Source organism: Microcebus murinus, chromosome 19 (assembly GCF_040939455.1).
Source record: "Microcebus murinus isolate Inina chromosome 19, M.murinus_Inina_mat1.0, whole genome shotgun sequence".
Taxonomy (NCBI): Eukaryota; Metazoa; Chordata; class Mammalia; order Primates; family Cheirogaleidae; genus Microcebus; species Microcebus murinus.
The window spans coordinates 42,983,278-43,002,053 of NC_134122.1; the positions used below are offsets into that span (position 1 = coordinate 42,983,278).

General features: G+C 39.2%; 1 protein-coding gene across 3 annotated transcripts in view; it reads right to left on the reverse strand.

The window, feature by feature from the left end:
• Positions 1–6,664: 6,664 nt before the first annotated feature.
• TARBP1 (tRNA guanosine 2 -O-methyltransferase TARBP1) overlaps positions 6,665–18,776 on the reverse strand; it is a 78,333-nt gene continuing 66,221 nt past the window's right edge. Inside the window, exons 24-30 of one of the 3 annotated variants that reach the window (XM_075995470.1) lie at positions 15,739–15,935; positions 13,360–13,441; positions 10,916–11,087; positions 8,309–8,500; positions 8,024–8,148; positions 7,436–7,572; positions 6,665–7,038 (exon numbers count right to left, since the gene is read on the reverse strand). In XM_075995470.1, coding sequence (XP_075851585.1) covers positions 6,852–7,038; positions 7,436–7,572; positions 8,024–8,148; positions 8,309–8,500; positions 10,916–11,087; positions 13,360–13,441; positions 15,739–15,935 — 1,092 coding nt within the window. In that variant the 3' untranslated portion in view covers positions 6,665–6,851. Of the gene's footprint in view, positions 7,039–7,435; positions 7,573–8,023; positions 8,149–8,308; positions 8,501–10,915; positions 13,126–13,359; positions 13,442–15,738; positions 15,936–18,776 lie in introns of those variants that run through there. The other 2 variants (XR_012913547.1, XM_075995471.1) reach the window with 2 other exon arrangements.

The following is an 18,776-nucleotide window of genomic DNA, read 5'->3' on the forward strand; positions in this document are numbered from 1 at the left end:
AATACAGGCACTATAAAATGAGGTTGAAAGTAGATTGAATTTAAAATATACAGGTGAAATAATAAAAGCCATCTATAAAAAAATCCTACAGCTAATATCATACTTAATGATGAGACAGTGACCAGATTACTAGCTAATTCAGTAGGACAGAAAAAAAAAAAACAATAAAAAGCATACATATTGGGAAGAAATAAAATTGGCTCTATTCACAGATAGTGTAATTATCTTGTAGAATATACCATAAGATGGACAAAAAAACTGGAACTATAATGATAAGTCAAAGAAGGGTTGCGAGAGATAAGGTCAATATAGGCAAAATTATATTTTTATGTATCAGCAATGAACAATTAGAATTTAAGATGAAAAATATACCATTTATAATAGTACCAACAAAATAAAAAGAGGAATATTTAGGTATAACTCTTACAACATATGGAGGCCTGGATGCTGAGAACTACATAACACTTGAAAGTAGAGGCGATGTAATTAAATGGAGAGCTATACAGTTGGCCGCCTGTGTCTGCAGGTTGAACGTCCAACAGATTCAACCAAGTGTGGATTGAAAATAGGAAAAGAAAATGCAATTAAAAATGATTTTAAAAATACAGTAGAACAACTATTTAGATAGTGTTTACATTGTGTAGTGTAAGTAATCTAGAGATTGAAAGTACAGGCAGATGGCTCAATGGAATCACAGTATCCCATTGTATGGGGACATCATCATAGATTTAGCCAGTAAGAAGAAGCTGGCTAAGTTTGAACAAGGGGGTTATTTTTGAATTATTGCCATTATAGAATAAGCTTCAATCACTGTCTGAAGAAAAAAAGAAAGAAAAGGACAGGCATAACTTGGAGATATTGCAGGTTCAGTACCAGGCCACTGCAATAAAGCAAGTATCACAATAGAGCTGGTTACATGAATTTTTTGGTTTCCCAGTGCATATAAAAGTTATGTTTATACTATGCTATAGTCAATTAAATATTCAATAGCATTATTTCTAAAGAATGTATATACTGTAGTCAAAACTTTATTGCTAAAAAAATGCTAATCAGCTGAATTTTCAGCAAGTTGTAATCTTTTTGCTGGTGGAGGGTCTTGCTTCATGGTGCTGTCTGCTGACTGAGCAGAATGATGGTTGCTAAAGGTTGGGGTGGCCATGGCAGTTTCTTAAAACAAGACAACAATGAAATTTGCTCCATTGATTGACTCTCTCTTTCACAAGACTTCTCTGTGGCATGCAATGCTGTCTGATGGCATTTTACCCACAGTATAACTTCTCAAAATTGGACTCAATCCTTTTACACCCTGCTGCTGCTTTATCGACTAAGTTTATGTAATATTCAAAATCCGTTGTTACTTTAACAATATTCACAGCATCTTCAATGGGAGTGGATTCCATCTCAAGAAACCCCTTTCTTTGTTCATCCACAAGAAGCAACTCCTTATCCTTTCAAGTTTGATCATGAGAGTGTAGCAATTCAGTCACATCTTCAGGCTCCATTTCAAATTCTAGTTTCCTGGCTATTTCTACCACACCTGCAGTTACTTCCTCAATCAGAGTTCTTGGGTGACTAAGTGTGTTGTCAATAAGCAGTAATATTTTGGAGTCTTTTTTCTGAGCAATAGGTCTCAACTGTGGACTTAAAATATTTAGTACGCCATGCTGTAAACATATGCTGTCATCCAGGCTTTGTTGTTCCAGTTATAGAGCATGGACAGAGTAGATTTAGGATAATTCTTAAAGGCCCTAGGATTTTTGGAATGGTAAATGAATACTGGCTTCAACTTAAAGTCAACAGTTGCATTAGTCCCTTTTGAAGCTTTGAAGCCAGGCATTGATTTCTCCTCTCTAGCTATGAAAGTCCTAGATGGCATCTTCTAATAGAAGGCTGTTTTGATTATACTGAAATCTGTTGCTTAGTGTAGACACCTTGATCAATGATTTTAGCTAGGTCTCTTGGATAACTTGCTGCTTCACCTTGCACCTCCTTTCCTTAAACCTCACAAACCAACTTCTGCTAGCTTCAAACTTTTCTTCTGCAGCTTTCTCAACTCTCCTAGGCTTCATAGAATTGGAGAGTTAGGGCCTTGCTCCAGATTAGGCTTTGGCTTAAGGGAATGTAGGGGTTGGTTTGATCTTCTATCCAGACCATTGAACTTTCTCCATATCAACAATAAGGCTGTTTCACTTTCTTACGCATGTGTTTACTGGAGTAGCACTTTTAATTTTCTTTACAAACTTTTTCTTTACATTCACAATTTGGCTATTTGGCACAGTCTAGTAATAGCTTTTGGCCTATACTGGCTTTCAACATGCCCTCCTCGCTAAGCTTTTGATTTAAAGTAAGAGATGTGTGACTCTTCCTTTCACTTGAACGCTTACAGACCATCGTAGGGTTATCAATTGGCCTAATTTCAATATTGTTGTGCCTCAGGGAATAGGGAGGCCTGAGGAGAGGGGGAGAGATGGAACAGCCAGTCGATGGAGCGGTCAGATCACAAATTATGGATTAAGTTCACTGTCTTGTATGAGCACAGTTTTTAGTGTCCCAAAACAATTACAATAGTAACATCAAAGATCACTGATCACCATTAACAGATATAACAATAAAAAAGTTTGGAATATCGTGAGAATTGCCAAAACATGACATAGAGACACAAAGTGAAAACATGATGTTGCAAAAATGGCACCGACAGACGTAAGCTTAACTCAAGTCGTCACAAACCTTAATTTGTAAAAAAACAAAAAAACGAACAAAACCAGTATCTGCCAAACACAATAAAGCAAAACAGTAAAATGAGGTATGCCTGTGAGAGGATTTACATGGGTTATATGCAAATACTACATCATTTTATATGAGGGATTAGCATCTGTGGATTTTGAGTGTCTCGGAAACAACCTCGCATGAATACCTAGGGATGACTATACTGTATTCATGGATTAGAAGGCTTAATGTTATTTGATATTGTTATTTTCCCCAGTTTGATCTATAGGTTCAACACAACCATAATCAAAATCCCAACAAGCTTTGCTGTAGATATCAACAAACTGATTCTACAATTTATATGAAAAAGCAAAGGAACAAAAATAGTCAAAACAATTCAGAAAAGAACAAAGTTGAAGGAGTCACATTTCATGATTTCAAGACATTATAAATCTATAGTAGTCAAGACAGTATGGTATGAGCAAATGGACAGACATAATGGAAGAACATAGTCTAGAAACAGACCCACACAAATAGAGTCACCTGAGTTTGGACAAAGGTGCAAAGCACATCAACAGAAAAAGGATAATCTTTTCAACAAATGGTGCTGGAAAAATTATATATCCAAATACAAACCCCCCCCCCATATACCTCACACTATATACAAAAAGCAAACTCAAAATAGATCACAGACCTATATGTAAAGTGTGGAACTGTAAAACTTCTAGAAGAAATTCTGTGTGATCTCTGGTTTAGAAATGAATTTTTAGCTAAAACATCAAAAGCACAATCCATAAAGTAAAAGCTAAATTGAACTTTATCAAGATTAAAGACTTTTTGCTCTATAAAAGACAGTACTAAAAGAATGAAAAGACAAATTACAGACTGGGAGACAATGTTTGCAAATCACATTTCATGAAGAAATTGTATCCAGAATAAATAACTTTTATAAACTCTTAAGAAAAATAAGTTTTAAAAAATGGGCAAATTATGTGACTAGATACTTCTCAAAAGAGGATGTATAACAAAAACTATATGAAAAGATGCTCCATGTTATTAAAAATTAGAGTAATACCAATTAATGTCATAATGACACATCACAACACACCTATGAGAATCGCTTAAATTTTAAAAGCTGACAATACCAAGTGATGCCAAGTATAAACAATAGTCATTCTTATCTACTGCTGGTGGGAATGCAAAATAGAGGTCCTTTGGAAAATAGGTTTTTTCTTTTTTTTTTTTTTAACAGAGTTAAATATATGCTTACCAGCAATCCCACTGTCACCAAATGAAACGAAAACAAAACCTGCACGTGAATGTTTATTCAAAACTGCTTTATTGATAATCACCAAAAACTTGAAACAACCCAGATGCCTACAACACAGAAGTGGATAAACAAACTGTGGTTCATCTATACAGTGGAATCCCACTCAGCAATAAGAAAAAATGAACTTCTAATTCACACAACATACATGAAGCTTAAGTGCATTGTGCTATGTTCAAGAAGCCAGACCCAAAAGGCTGTTTTACACTTCCATTTATACAATTCTGGAAAAGGTAAAACTCTAGGGTAGAAAACAGATCAGTGGTTGCCAATGGTTGGGGATGGGGAAAGGGGTTCACTGTGAAGGGGTTACACAAAGGAATTTTTATGGGGATGAAAGTGTTCTCCACAGCACTGTGGTGGCAGATCCATGAGTATGCTTGTCAAAACCCAGACTGTACACTCTAAGAGTGACTTTGTACATTAAAATAAAATCAACCAGGATATTGGGGAGGGGTGGGGAGTTTCCAGTATGGAATGAAGGTTGTGACAAGTGAATCTGACCACATAACTACTATATGGCATAACCTCATTGAAAGAGGTGGGCAAGAAAGGGACTGATCTAAATAATTTCAGAAAATGGTGTTTTGACTGGATGCTGTAAGGCTAAAGGCAAAATGAACTACACACAGTTGTTCAATTAGCAATTTCTGAAACTATGTGTATTAATATACTAGGGTTGAACACTTAATATAGGTAATGTGAACCAGATTTATGTCAGTAAAAGCAGTTAAAAATAAGCAAGAAGTGAATGTTAGAATGAACCCCACGGTGCTAGGCTGGTGTCAGAGATAACAGTAAGAACTCATGTTTCTGTTCGCGTCCTAGACACTGATAAATACAGAGACATCTACATATTTGCCATCCACAGGCTGGTAGACAGATTCCCTAGCTCCATCTGCTAAAAAGGCCTGTAATTTGTCTAACGTCCAAGTATCTCCCCCCAAATACCCATTAATTACTGTGGTAGTCTTAATAGGTGCCCCTAAATTCTTTGACACTCCTCCCTCCAAAAGGGAGCTTACTTTCCCTACCCTTGAGTGTAGGCTGCTGGGCTTAGTGGCTCACTGTTAACAGACTGGAAAGGACAAGGACTGTGCGGACAAGAACATGGCAAACACAACCTTCTCCAAATGATCGAGGTAGTTGGTCCTGCTGATGCCACATACTAACACGAGTAATGAGAAGGCACTTCATCACTGTAGTGTTCTTCCTTAAAACCCATAATCGCACTCTAATGAGAAAACTCCAGACAAACCCAAATTATGGGACATGTACAAAGTACCTGGCCAGTACTCTTCCAAAGTGTCCAGGTCATGAAAGGCAAGGAAAGACTGAACATCTATCAGATCAGAGACCAAGGGGACACTATGACTAAGTGCAATCTGGTAACCTGGGTTGGCTCCTGGAACAGAAACAGGACAGTAGAAAAATGGGAGATCTGAATAAAGTCTGTAGGTTAGTGAATAGCACCATTATCAATGTCAGTTTCTTAGTTTTGATACATGTACTGTGGTTATTATATAAGATCACTTAGGAAGCATCTGGGTGAAGGGTGTATGGAAACTGTGCAGTCTCTTTGCAACCCTTCTGCAAAACAGAAGTCATTTCAAAATAAAACTATAGGATTAAAGATATACACAGGTAAAGGAAGTCTGAAATTTAAATATTTTTAAAAGGGACCAGACATAATTTTATTGCTGGGTGGTAATAAATAGCCACCATTAAATAATGAAATAATCTAAATATTGAACAACAAAAAAAATCAAGAACACAAACAGTAAATCCATACTCATCAAGGGTTTCATTCTAGTTTCGATAATGACATACAAGAGTGATTCCACTCCCTTGGGTTCATGTTTATATTGTCAGAATATAGACCATTTCTAACCATTCTTTGCTCTGAGCAAAGGTGGTGTATGAAAAATTTCATAAAAACTTAATGTGTGGCTCACGCCTGTAATCCTAGCTCTCTGGGAGGCTGAGGCGGGTGGATTGCTCGAGGTGAGGAGTTCAAAACCAGCCTGAGCAAGAGCGAGACCCTGTCTCTACTATAAATAGAAAGAAATTAATTGGCCAACTAATATATATATAGAAAAAAATTAGCCGGACATGGTGGCGCATGCCTGTAGTCCCAGCTACTCAGGAGGCTGAGGCAGAAGGATTGCTTGAATCCAGGAGGAGTTTGAGGTTGCTGTGAGCTAGGCTGACACCACGGCACTCACTCTAGCCTGGGGCAACAAAGCGAGACTCTGTCTCAAAAAAACCAACTTAATGTGAATGATTATGGCCTAGTTCACGGCTTTAAAAACAAATTACAGCCTATCACCTGAGCACCATGAACTTGCCGGGAAGCTGGCTGAGCAGCTGAGTGGGAACAGTAGATGCAAAGCAGCAAAAAGAGGCCAATGACTCCTCTGCATTCAGAACCTTTACTGTAACGTTCCCGTGGCCCCTCATGACATAAGGGTACTGAAGGGTATTCACAGATGAACGCTGCTTTACTTCTGTCTTACTGTTAGCAGAGTCCACACTTCTGACAGTACTGGTTTCTAGGAAAGAAATTATCTCTCTTAAAATACGTTTTATTTCCGCAATTGCTTAAAATATTGTATTAAAGAGGCAATACAATTTTAGTTCAAAGTGTTTATTAAAGGGGACAATATATACTAATGGATTTAAGGCACATGAAAGACTTTTGGCATTAAATTGCAAGAAAAAAAGAAACGTAAATTATCCTAGTAAATTTCAGAATCTATTTCATGAATCCAAACAGTTTTTTTTTAAAAAAACGTTTCCACAGCACTGGCAGTTGAGCTCAGATAAGGCACAGACTTCGTGACGTGGTCTCCCCACGCCCGAGCAGCTGTTGTCTGGTGTACTCCCAGACCAGCAGAGCCCCGCTCACGTGGACGTTCAGCGAGCGGATGATGCCCTGTTGAGGAATTTCCACGCAAACATCCAGTTGCTGGATCAGATCTGGTGGAATTCCTTCACGTTCATTTCTGACAAAGAAAGTGGGGGCAGAAAGTTTTCCTGTATTAGACAATTTTTCTCTTAGATGTTCTTTTTTTTTATTTTTTTATTACTTTCTAGGACCAGTAGGCAAGAAGACTCTTAGATATTCTGAACGTTACTGACGGGGAGAGATTACAAATGAAGCAGGTCTGTGGTACCAGGAAATAACTCAAAGTGTAACAAAAGGACTTATGGGTCAGTTCTGTGTTCACCTGACCATCCCAGGCAGGTGAAATGAAAGGCAAACTAGGGAGGTTTTCCATTAACATTACAAGTCAAAAAAGTGAGGGTATAAGATCAGGAGTCTAGGTAAACTGCAAATTAGAAAGGCAACATCTTCTAGACTGGGGCTCAGAGAACATATGGGCAACAGAATTTTCTTACCCCAACAACAGTAGAGATTTCTCAGGAAAGCAATACTGGGTTAGGTCTACACTTTTGGCAGTCTGTTCCACTCCAATGATGGTATAACCTTCTGTTTTTTTCTGTTGCAGATAATCAGTTAGCTGAGGTGGTTTTACCTTAATATTAGTTCAAAAAGAATAGATATTAAACCATTTAGTTATAGCCCTGCTTAGAGTAAAATGAGAGCTAAAAAAAAAAAAAAAAAAACTCAACTTACTAAACTAAGTCTTTTTAAAAGGAAAAGGACAGATTTATATACTATAAAAAAGATCTCCCCAACATCATACAAATCTGTAAGAATTATTCCTAAATCAAGAGTAAGCCATAACAGGACATATTTTACTGAAATGAATGCAACATTATTGATTTCTAAAAATACACCAATGTGAAATATAATAAAAGAAACAGGAGAAAAGAAATAGCCTGTATTTTTTTTAAAGTATTATTTTTAAACCATTAAAGGCTATGCTACTATATATTATTGCAAAAGGACAAATACGGGAAGATAGAGCACTACAAAATATTTTCAAAAGTAAAAACTTTAATAATAAATTACTTCCCACCCACCTCCTCTAAAGGAAGCCACTGTTCTGCCGAGACACTGAGGTGCTGAAACTGTCTGTCCTTGACACACTGAAGATTGCCAACAACGAGCACGGAGGCCCCAAATATCTCACAGGTCCTGCACAGTCCTGCACAAAACAGCCTGAAATTATCACGATTGTTTCCAATATAATGCTGAGCTCACTGCGTCCCGTACATTTCTTTGAAGCTCTCATGGCAGTAGACTGACTAAAAAATTTTAAGACCAAAAGATACTAAGCAAGCTCCTTTGGAAAACTACAATTTTACCTCCTAAATTGGTTGGTTTATCAATGAGTGAGGCCACTACAATCAATCTATTAATCGACTTTCCAAGTTTGGCAGCACGATCCTGAAACATGAGCTCCAGGTCTGACTCTGGATCCTTGTTCTTCCAGGGGATGACCTTCCTCTGAATGTTGCTCCACTCTGACTGGCTATCTGCTTCCACCGAGTCAGAACCTGGGAGGGACAAAGAAAACAACCCCATATGTAAATGAATCTGAATCTCTCTTTATATGTATTTATTTACACATTTTAATGTATTTTTAAGAGTTTAAAATGATAGTTTAGAATGAGATTTATTTAATTATCATTAAATAAAGAACTTTACTTGGATTCCGATGCAACTGCGATTTTTAAATAGGAATTTTAAGTTTTCAAATTCAGCTCTACTAACCAATATATTATGGCATTTCATGGAAATATGAGATACATATTTTTTCACATTTAACAATTGGAAGCATCTTAGAATCAATAAGGTGTCATAGTTTGGTAACATTTTTTCTTGGTAGTATATAAAATAATGGTGTATCTTACAAACAATAGTATATTAGATTAGAAATTTTCTGTGGAAATATTATATTCCTGAAAACAATATAAATAAAATCTCTATATTAAATAAAAGTACTGGTGGGAACTTTTCTAAAATGAAGGATATTCTATAAAGCAGTTAGTTATCTCTTGACTAAACTGGTAAGTACTTGGGATGTCATTAACCTATCTACCTGCACTGTTTTCATCTCTGTCCCACAGGGCTGGGACGCCACTTCTGGAGCTCTTCCTCAACTCTGTCCTACTCCACACTGACCACTGAGCAATTGAGCACTTAGTTTATTGGGGATGGAACAGACATGCAAATATCTACAGCACAGTACCAGAGTGAGGCTATGCTCATACAGATGGGGATCATTAACGTCTAGGGGAGGAATGGGACAGGGTGAGGCCCAGGAAGGCTCACGGGAAGGGCAGTAATAGTGTGCAAAGCAGGCAGTAGATACAGCATCTGCACATGCATGCAATGTGGAGCAAAATGCTCCAGGCAGCAGCAAGTACTCTGGTTTAGCACACAGCCTGCCATGGAACAGAGGGAGATGGCTTGGACCAGATTGTAGGGCTTTGCTTATAATGATAAAGAACTTATCCTACAGATAGGAGCCACTGAAGGGTTTTAAAAAGGGGGAAAACAGTACTACCGTTGGGTTTCAGAGAAATCCCTCGTTAAAGTGATGTGGAGGCTATACTGGGGATAGAAAACCATTAAGAGGCTTTTGCACAAGTCCAGGTAAAGACACTGACGGTCTAAATTAAGTCAATGGAAAAGAATTTAAAGAGGAGTAGCAGCAACCAGATTTTGGAAGCAAAATCACCAAGATTGGGTAACAGATGATGTGGCAAGACAGCAAACAGGAAGAGAACAACTTCTATGATGACCAAGTGATACTGCTAAAAGAGAGGGTATAGAGACACAGTTTGGGCAGACAGGTAAATTTGGTTTAGATGTTGACTTTAAACAGCTTATGGAATATTTGGGTACAAATGTCCAGCAGGTTCAGGAAAAAGGCTGTGAAAGAGATGAAAGTTTGAACATTAGTCACCAAGGTGGTGGTTTCAGGTTGTAGACTAAAAATAGAAAAATTAGCCAGGCACGAGCATCCATAGTCCCAGCTACTTGGGAGGCTGAGAGGCAGGAGGATCACTTGAGCCCAGGAGTTTGAGGTTGCAGTGAGCTATGATGACACCACTGCACTCTAGCTCTAGTGCCAGAGAAAGACCCTGTTCTCAAAAAGAAACAAAAAAAAAAAAAGAGAGAGGAGGTGGAGAGTCAGAGTTAGGGGGAAAATCAGGATAGCTGGTGACTAGGAAATAAATGTTACAGAAAGGTCAGGTATGATAACAGAAGAGTGCCCGTTTAGATTCTGGAAAGAAGGAGACTAAGAAAATTTCTGACTTCCTGGAAGAAGTTTCAGTGGTGGTTATGAGTTAGGGAGAGCCGGAGTGAGGACAAAATGTGAGGGACAGAACTGAAAGGAGGACAGACTACCACACAACTGTCAAGAAGCTGTGACTGTTAAAGTGAGGTAGGGAACTTGGTCCTTGGTTTTTCGCAGCAGGGAGGGAAAGGAGAGGTAAGCGACAGACAGAAACCTGGGTCCTAGAGAAAGCTGAAGGGAAGGAGTCAGTGCACAAGGCAGGCGGGAGACACAGAAGGAAGCACTAACACGGGAAGTGATGTCCAAGCAGACCAAGAAGGGACTGGACACGAGAGCTCTGCTTTATTCCTAATGGGGACAAAGAGAGATTTAGTAATTTGGCCCTTTTGAAAAGTTTTATTTTTATAGACATATATAGTAGAAGAGCAATGAATATTAATTAACTATACTATTTAAAAGAGAAGCCACTAGCTTTATATAAAGCAGATCAGGTTCTCTCTCTGGCTTTTTACAGCAAAGCTAACTTTCAATTAAAAGTGCCAAAGTTATGCCACATTTTTTCACTGTCTTTTAAGTGGACAGGCAGAGTTCTCCACATCAATGAAAAAGTGTTATTATCAACATGCCAATGGAAAAAAAAAAAAAAAAGGAAGATTCTTTTTACCTATGTCCTGCTGAGACCAGTCACCTGGTTTTAGTTCACAGAGTTGAGTTTCAGAAAGGTACCACTGAAATCCGGCATCTAAAGGGACGTCGGTGAATTTGGTGAATTTATCAATGGCGATCCACTCATCTTCAATGAGGCCTGAGAGGCGTGGAAGGATGTAAAATATGGTCTGAAAAGAGAATTATAAAATCTGAGTTTTTCCCCTTAAAAAGTAACAAAGAAATACACGATGTTTAAAGTACAGCTTTATTACTCCTGAGGTATTCTCCCAAACTACCACATCTCATCAACTTACATACTTTCATTTATATCTTACAGCAATTATTTATATATATTTCTCATCTTCTCTAAGGAATTTGGGGATTTATTTAGGGAGTCCCTGACAGCAAGCAGATCCTCTACTCTGTCACTTTAACTGCATATAATAAACCAGTGTGCTCTTAATAACAACAAAAAGTGTTTTAGAACTAATCGGTTCTAAAATTGCAATTTATTGATAACCAAAAACTTCTTTAAGCATTCAAATTCAAGCTCTTTTGATGACAAATCTTTGACTCTTGTTACCATTAGATACATTCAGAATCTGAACTCTGGTTTGACTGTGTAATTTAGCCGTGTGGCACCAGGCAAGCCATTTAGCCTTTCTTGGCTTCAACTTCCTCATTTGTAAAATGAGGATAAAATCAGATTAAAACAGCACATGGAGGCTGGGCGTGGTGGCTCACGCTTGTAATCCTAGCACTTTGGGAGGCCGAGGCGGGCGGATAGCTCAAGGTCAGGAGTTCGAAACCAGCCTGAGCGAGACCCCGTCTCTACCAAAAATAGAAATAAATTAATTGACCAACCAAAAATATATATACAAAAAATTAGCCGGGCATGGTGGCGCATGCCTGTAGTCCCAGCTACTCGGGAGGCTGAGGCAGGAGGATCGCTGAGCCCCGGAGATGATTGAGGTTGCTGTGAGCCAGGCTGACGCCACGGCACTCACTCTAGCCTGGGCAACAAAGTGAGACTCTGTCTCAAAAAAAAAAAAAAAAACAAAAACAGCACATGGAAATGTTTTGTGAACTGCAGTGTGACACCACTATAAACAGTCATCACATAAGCAATCCTCTCTTTTTCTTATATACAAAAAGAAAAGTGAAACCAGAAAAAAAATCCAGAGAGAAAAGGCACATAAGAAGCAGAAGCACAAGTAACAGGCAATTTAAAAATGAAATGAGAAACTCACAACAGTATGCATGTCTTCATGGAAGTTTTTAGAATGAATATGGTTTTCCTTATGCTAGCCATGTTTTGTGCAAATTTAAACTGGCATAATATTGCAACTAAAAGTTTATTAAGTGGGCACTAAGTATACCTCCAAATATATAGAGAGACACAGTTCTTGTGAACTTCCATTATCAAATTTACACATATAGTTCTGATTCACATCACTAATGGAAAATGAAACATAAAATATAAGAGAGTGAAGCAGTCAAGAGGCAGGGGTGAGGGAAAGAGGGAAGCAAAGGACTTACTCCTGGCTGGAGAACTGAATAGAAAAAGGTTGACTTATCACTAGAGTTACTAAAGGAGTCCTGAAGAAAGATGGCAGACAAAGCACACTGGGCATTAAAGAACACAGAGCAGAGCACGTTAAAATATTTGAAAATTCCTAAATACTATTTGTAGTGAAGCAGCGGGAAATACACATTAATGTTCTATGATGTATATCTCATAACATATACATCTATATTTTTAAAGGCCAGTTTACTATTAATCTACTAAATAAACTGCTTATGCATAGTAGTCAACGTTACTGATACTTACAAGTCCTCTAGGTCAAATGTTTTAAATTCAAGGGCAGCAAATTATAATCACAGTTGAAAAAAGGAGAAAGTGATTTAATTTATGCAAATTATAATTTACACATTGAATCAGTTTACATATTAATCATAATAAATGTTTATAGTTCCTAAAATTACATAAGCACATTGTTACAAGCAGTGAGGTGGTATATGATTTGCTACACAATTTTCATTATCCAGAACCTAAAAAATGCCATTAACAAAAGAGTACGTCTTTTTGTTCTTTCATTAACAATGGGCTTCAGTACAGTAGAATCTCACCTGCACAAATGTTCTCACTCATTTCCTTTTAATGTCAGAACAGATTTCTGTTTAGAGTTAAATATTCCCTTCCATTGTTTACAAGCCAGACACTGCCTAAGAAATAGAAAGTGAAAATGACTAGCCAATTTTCACTGCCTAAGAATGGAATGCAAGCAAGTCATCTGCATAAAGTGACAAAATCAAACTTAGAAATTTAAAACGTTAAGCTGATGTTTGTAAGCAAGAAAAATAATACACCCTAATCATAACCCTTCAACTACTATGGCAGAAAGCAAGCATCAAGATTATAGATGAGTAGAGAATTTACAAATGACTTTTTCTGCTCACCTCCAGACAATAATCCTTCAGTGGGTGAAACGTTGCAAAAAAGAAATGCTCTTGGATGCGTTGCCAATTCTTCTTGGCATTCCTAAGGAATAAAAATGTGATGTGAGCCACAGACAAATGAAATAACTCTGACGAGGTAGGAAAAATACATTAGGTATCTTAAAGAGGTACTGTGGAATTTAGAAGGAATGAAAAATTTTGTGGGTTTTATCCTAAGATTTATACATTCACTTAATAGAAACCCAAACTTGGCTGCTACTCTGCTCCCTCCCTTGTCCACTGTTGGTTAGAGTTAAACTCACACTAGCCTTCCTCTAGTGCTCTAGGCAAATCAAGCACGTTGCTGCCTGAGGCGTCCCAGACACTGCTACTTCTGCCCTGAAATCTCTATCCTCCACTCTGCATTTGCCTAATTCCTATTCATACTTTAGATTTTAACATAAATATAATGTTATGTAGAAAGGCCTTCCCTAAACCACCCAGGACTGAATAGTATGTATTTTTCCACCACAACCTTTGATTTTTCTATGATTTCTTTCAAAACTTTTATTTGTATAGTACTTGATGTCTATCCCACCTGCCTGTGAGCCCTGTAAAGACAGAACCTTCTTCTCCACCTGGCCTGCCGCTACCCCCAGCACTAGGCTCTGCCTGGTGTAAGCCAGTTCTAAGGAACTGTGTATTCAAAGAACAGAGGTGGCTTTAATGCCCAGGGTTCCTTATTTTCAATGCTGGTATCTCCTACCTGGTACCAGGATTTAAAAAGAACAAGTTATTTCTTAAATGGGTATTTTATTGCTTCATAAAAAATATGAGCCAAGTGTTGTTCAAGATCAAAGCACAGCTACCAAAAAACTTAGAACAGGATCAACAACCAGCTAAGACATCTCAATACCAATCAGTCATGATATGATCATATAGAGAACTATAAACTGATGAATGCCTGCCTGCATGTTAAATTATAACAACTCCTTCAAACTTCCTTCCACTAAGGAAAGCCTGAAAGTCTGGATTAACTATACCCTACTGGTTACTTACCTCTAACCATCCAACACAAGTAGCAAACCATACAGAGAGAGTGTGTTCTATTAAAATACCAATATGAGTTCACTGAATTATATATTAAATACGATTGGAACAACTCTTGTAGCTTGAGTTTGGATGACTACAAGATGACGCAAATGTGATCCTGAAAAATACTAATGTCCAAATCCACATATCTAAATAAACTCAGCCACCTATTCATCAAACGAGAGAGATGATAAATACGTGCATACTCATACACCAAGAAGAAATGAGACACTTAAGATAGCTTAAAAAGATCAAAAGTTCCAGTTGCCATATTATACCTGGAGAGGGAGGATCCTAGACAACTACATGCATGAGTTGATAGTAGTTGATATCTAGGAGTCCATCCTGCCTCTGCTCTTTGTCCTTCATCCATACCCCATCCCACCACCCAACTCGCCTTTCTCCTTCTATGCCCTTTTCTCTGTTCTATCTCATGTCACTATATTTTAATACTTACATTTCTTGAATTGAACAGCTTTCTCCCAAGCATCTAAAACTTTCCTTACCCACTTAATTGCCCAAATGCCTCTTTTCAACAAAAGTATCAAAAGTTAAGGGAGGTAGAAGGGTTATAAGGCAGCCGCCAGTCTTATTTGTACCACGTGCTAACTTGATGGTCATGGCAAAGACTCCTAAATGCTACTGGTTTTCCAAACACTGTTTCATTTGCTTAATATGCTGCTTCCAACCTTTATCTGTTTGTGTATATAAACCACTGGGTGCTTTTTGAGCTTCTAAAGAAAAATCTTTTATGTTCATTAATACTGTCTGGGTTTCTGAAATTTATAAAAATCCCAGCATTCCTGGAGGCAATAATCAACGATAATAATTGAAGAATGCAAAACACCACCACCTCAGGATGAGGAAACAAGCTCAGATACCAGGAAATGCGTGGGACACTGTAGCCAGCTTCTGTGCCATGCCAGGTGTGAGAAAAAGAAGAGGTACAGGTTGGAACCACCTGGGGGCTTTACAAAATGCTGGGTCATGCACTCCTCCCTCATGCATCCATTTAACCTGCTTGGTATTGAGCTTCTGTTTAAGACTTTGTTTGGGAAATAGAAGAGTTCTCTTAGAAAAGAAAAAAAAGCCTTCAGCTTTAACTAGTGCAGCTGAGAGGTTAAGAGCATGTCTTTAACCCAGATCATGCTACTTCTCAGCAGTCCTTTGACAACAGAGAAGGATGACATTTGGCTATACCAAAGAGACACGATGTCTAAAAGCATGAAAAAGATTATTTGTAAAGGATTGAGGATAAAAAAAGCAATAAAAGGTCAAGGTGGACCTGACAAGCGAAGGCTTCCTTACCCTGCTCCGTGCATGCTCTCCACTTGATGGAGACTGGATTCAATAACAGAAGTCAAGGCATCAAATTCTTCAATGCGTAATGTTTTACAAATGTTCCAGATTTTCTTAAGAGCAACTAAAGCATACAGTCGAACACTGAAATTGTGATTGAAACACCACTGCAGTACAATAACAAGGGCTCGCTTCAGAATTAGTTTCTGCAAAGAAAGGGGTAAAATTCTTCAGATGTAAACATGAACCATTTGACCCTTGACTGTCTGACAAAAAAAGGTATACAAATGATAAAACTGCTGCAATGTAAACCTTATTTCACTGGTTTTGCTACCAGGGCTTCTCATTCTTCCCTCCTAGACAGATTAGATACACTGGCATTCACAATTTTCTCAAGAAAAAAAAAATTCTCCCAGCTTTTTAGTTTTCATTAATGCTACATAGTACATTTCCCCCATAGTCCAGTATCTAGGAGAATATGGACAATGTACCTTTATGCTAACCATTGTATAACCACCAGTGACAGGAAAATTAAGAAGTGGAGAGAAAAATAATAAAATGGTTTAAACGTCCCTGTAGTCTTTTCCTGTGAACTTCAGTCTTCACTGCCTGGAGATTTCATGCACCAACACCCCCTGATTTCTAAAATCACATAGTTCAATAAACAATGAAAGTCAAAGGAAGTGATATCTGTTAGTGTGGAAACCAGATGGACCCAAACTTTTAATAACATTATCAGAAGCTATCTTGATGATCCTACCAAATGGACTGCCCTCGGCCCAAGGGTCAAGTGGGAACACTCTCTGGGCTGCACCTAGCAGCCCACACAGTTAGTTTCTACTGACTAATTAATAAACAACCATATTCACAGAACAGTTTACCAAATACATCAGCATGGTTAACAATACACTTCAACTACCCAAAGTTTCTCCAACAAGGATAAAACACAGATATGAATAATCCTCTTGCTTCTATTCCTTTATTCAACATGTCATCATCATTTACCAAAGGTCACTGTATTGCCAGCATTACAAGGACACCATTGGCAGGCAGTCAGGCAGGCAGACAGACACACACAATACCATAGGTACAACCATCCCTGCGTAATGAGCTATAAAAGCCATCACCTGTAACTACAGCAGGGGGAAGTGGAGTAACTAGTCAGGGTCCATCGCAAAAGGCCACACGTGGGGAGTAAAATGCTCAAGAAGAGGGACAAGGAGGGGGAAGGGGAGGGGCACACTGGATGTGAGTCTGAGAAAACCCATAAATGCAATAGAGGAGATAACATTTACTTGGCTAGAAGGAATATCAAAGAAAAACATCTAGGGTAGCATAAGAAAAAGGCAGCTTCCGAATGACACATGATTAAGTATTTAGTTTTATTCTAGAAGTTGAAAAGCAAGGCAGGTTAACCATGACAACCAATGAATGTATCATTAGAAGATAATTTGAAAATTAAAAAGAGAGGCAAAAGGGAACATAAATAATTACCAACATTCTACAGTCCTTTACAATTTTATGAAGGACAAACGTGATACTATCTAAACATAAAATAACTCGCTACACCATCAATCATGTACAAGTGGTATGTACAGCATTTTATGTACATTATTTTCAATATGCACAACAAAGTAGACTTTACCGTCCCAATTTACATGTTAGATAACAAATGTGAAGAAGAGGCAAGCCTGAATACTGCTAGGAAGGAGACAGTCATCCCAAATATAACAGGTTCAAACCCGGGCTTCCTGCCCCCACCTTGTGGGGCCCTCACGTGGCCTCTCCCCACTAGATTCTGTGCGGTCGCTCTGACTTACCCTGGCACCATGAGACCATTCTCCCCTCAGGGCCTGCCCTGCTGGGCCTGCCGGTCCCTTCCACCCTCGGCTAGCTTGCTCACTCCCTTCTTTCAGGCCCCCATCTGAAACCTGCTCCGTGGGAAGGCCCTCCCTGAACCCACTTTCAGAATAGCCATCCTGCTCCAAGCACCCCATCTCTGGCTTCCTATTCTGCTTTATTTTTCTTCAAAGCAAGTGGCACTGCCCAACGGTGCAGGGTCTGTTTATTCTCTCCCCGACCACAATGAGGGTGGAGACTGTTTTGCTCACTGCAGAATCCCCAGGACCTGGAACAGCACAAAGAGATGCCTGAGAGGCACATGGGTGAGGGAAGCAGGGAGAGGAGAGAGGCACACAAGGACTTCTTGCAAAGCGGCCCCCAGCAGGGACTGTGGCCACGCACACTCCCTGCACAGCCTGTCCCACGGTCTCCACAGACTGTCCTGACACACATGGGCTCCCCCGGCTCTCTGCTCTCCAGAGAGCGGCTGCTTGCTCGCCTGAGCTGGCCCCGCGCCACCCTCTCCTCCCTCTGCGCCTTTCCACGGCACCTTCTCAACTCCCTTTCTGTGGTCAGTTCTTTAACCTTTCACCAACATTTGTCTCCTAACTCCTCAAGTCAGGACAGGGGCTGCATCCTTTTCAATCCTCAGTGGGACTTGCAGACCATCACTTCTCCACCATCACACAAAAAAAACCACTACCTGCCGTTCTACGCCTACAGCTGCACCTATAACTGTCTTTTTTTTTTAAACTGTAAAATCAGGTAGTCTAATTTCTCACTCAAACTACCCACAACCATTTCTGTTACCCCACTTCTTTCCCTCACGTGCCCCTCGCCCCTCGATTATCACCACCACGGCATTCACCAGCGTTGCAAACAGCCTCCTGGTGGCTGAACACTACGGATTAAGCTGTCTTCCTGGGCCTTTGCAGGGCATACCACTCTCCTGGCCTTTCCTTCCTTGAAAGGGTCTCTTCCTGCGACCTTCAGGACACCATATTCCTGCGGCTGCCCTCTTAGCCCTCAGCTGCTCCTTCTCAGTCTCCGCTGCTATTCCTAAGAGTTGAGTCCCTGGCTGCCTTATTTTCCTAGGCCACACCCTCTCTGGGAGGGACCTCGTTCATTTCCACAGCTTCAGTTACTACCAATTCAGGCTTCCCAAACTTGTGGGCCACAGGTACTTTTCTTCTTTTAATTGAAAT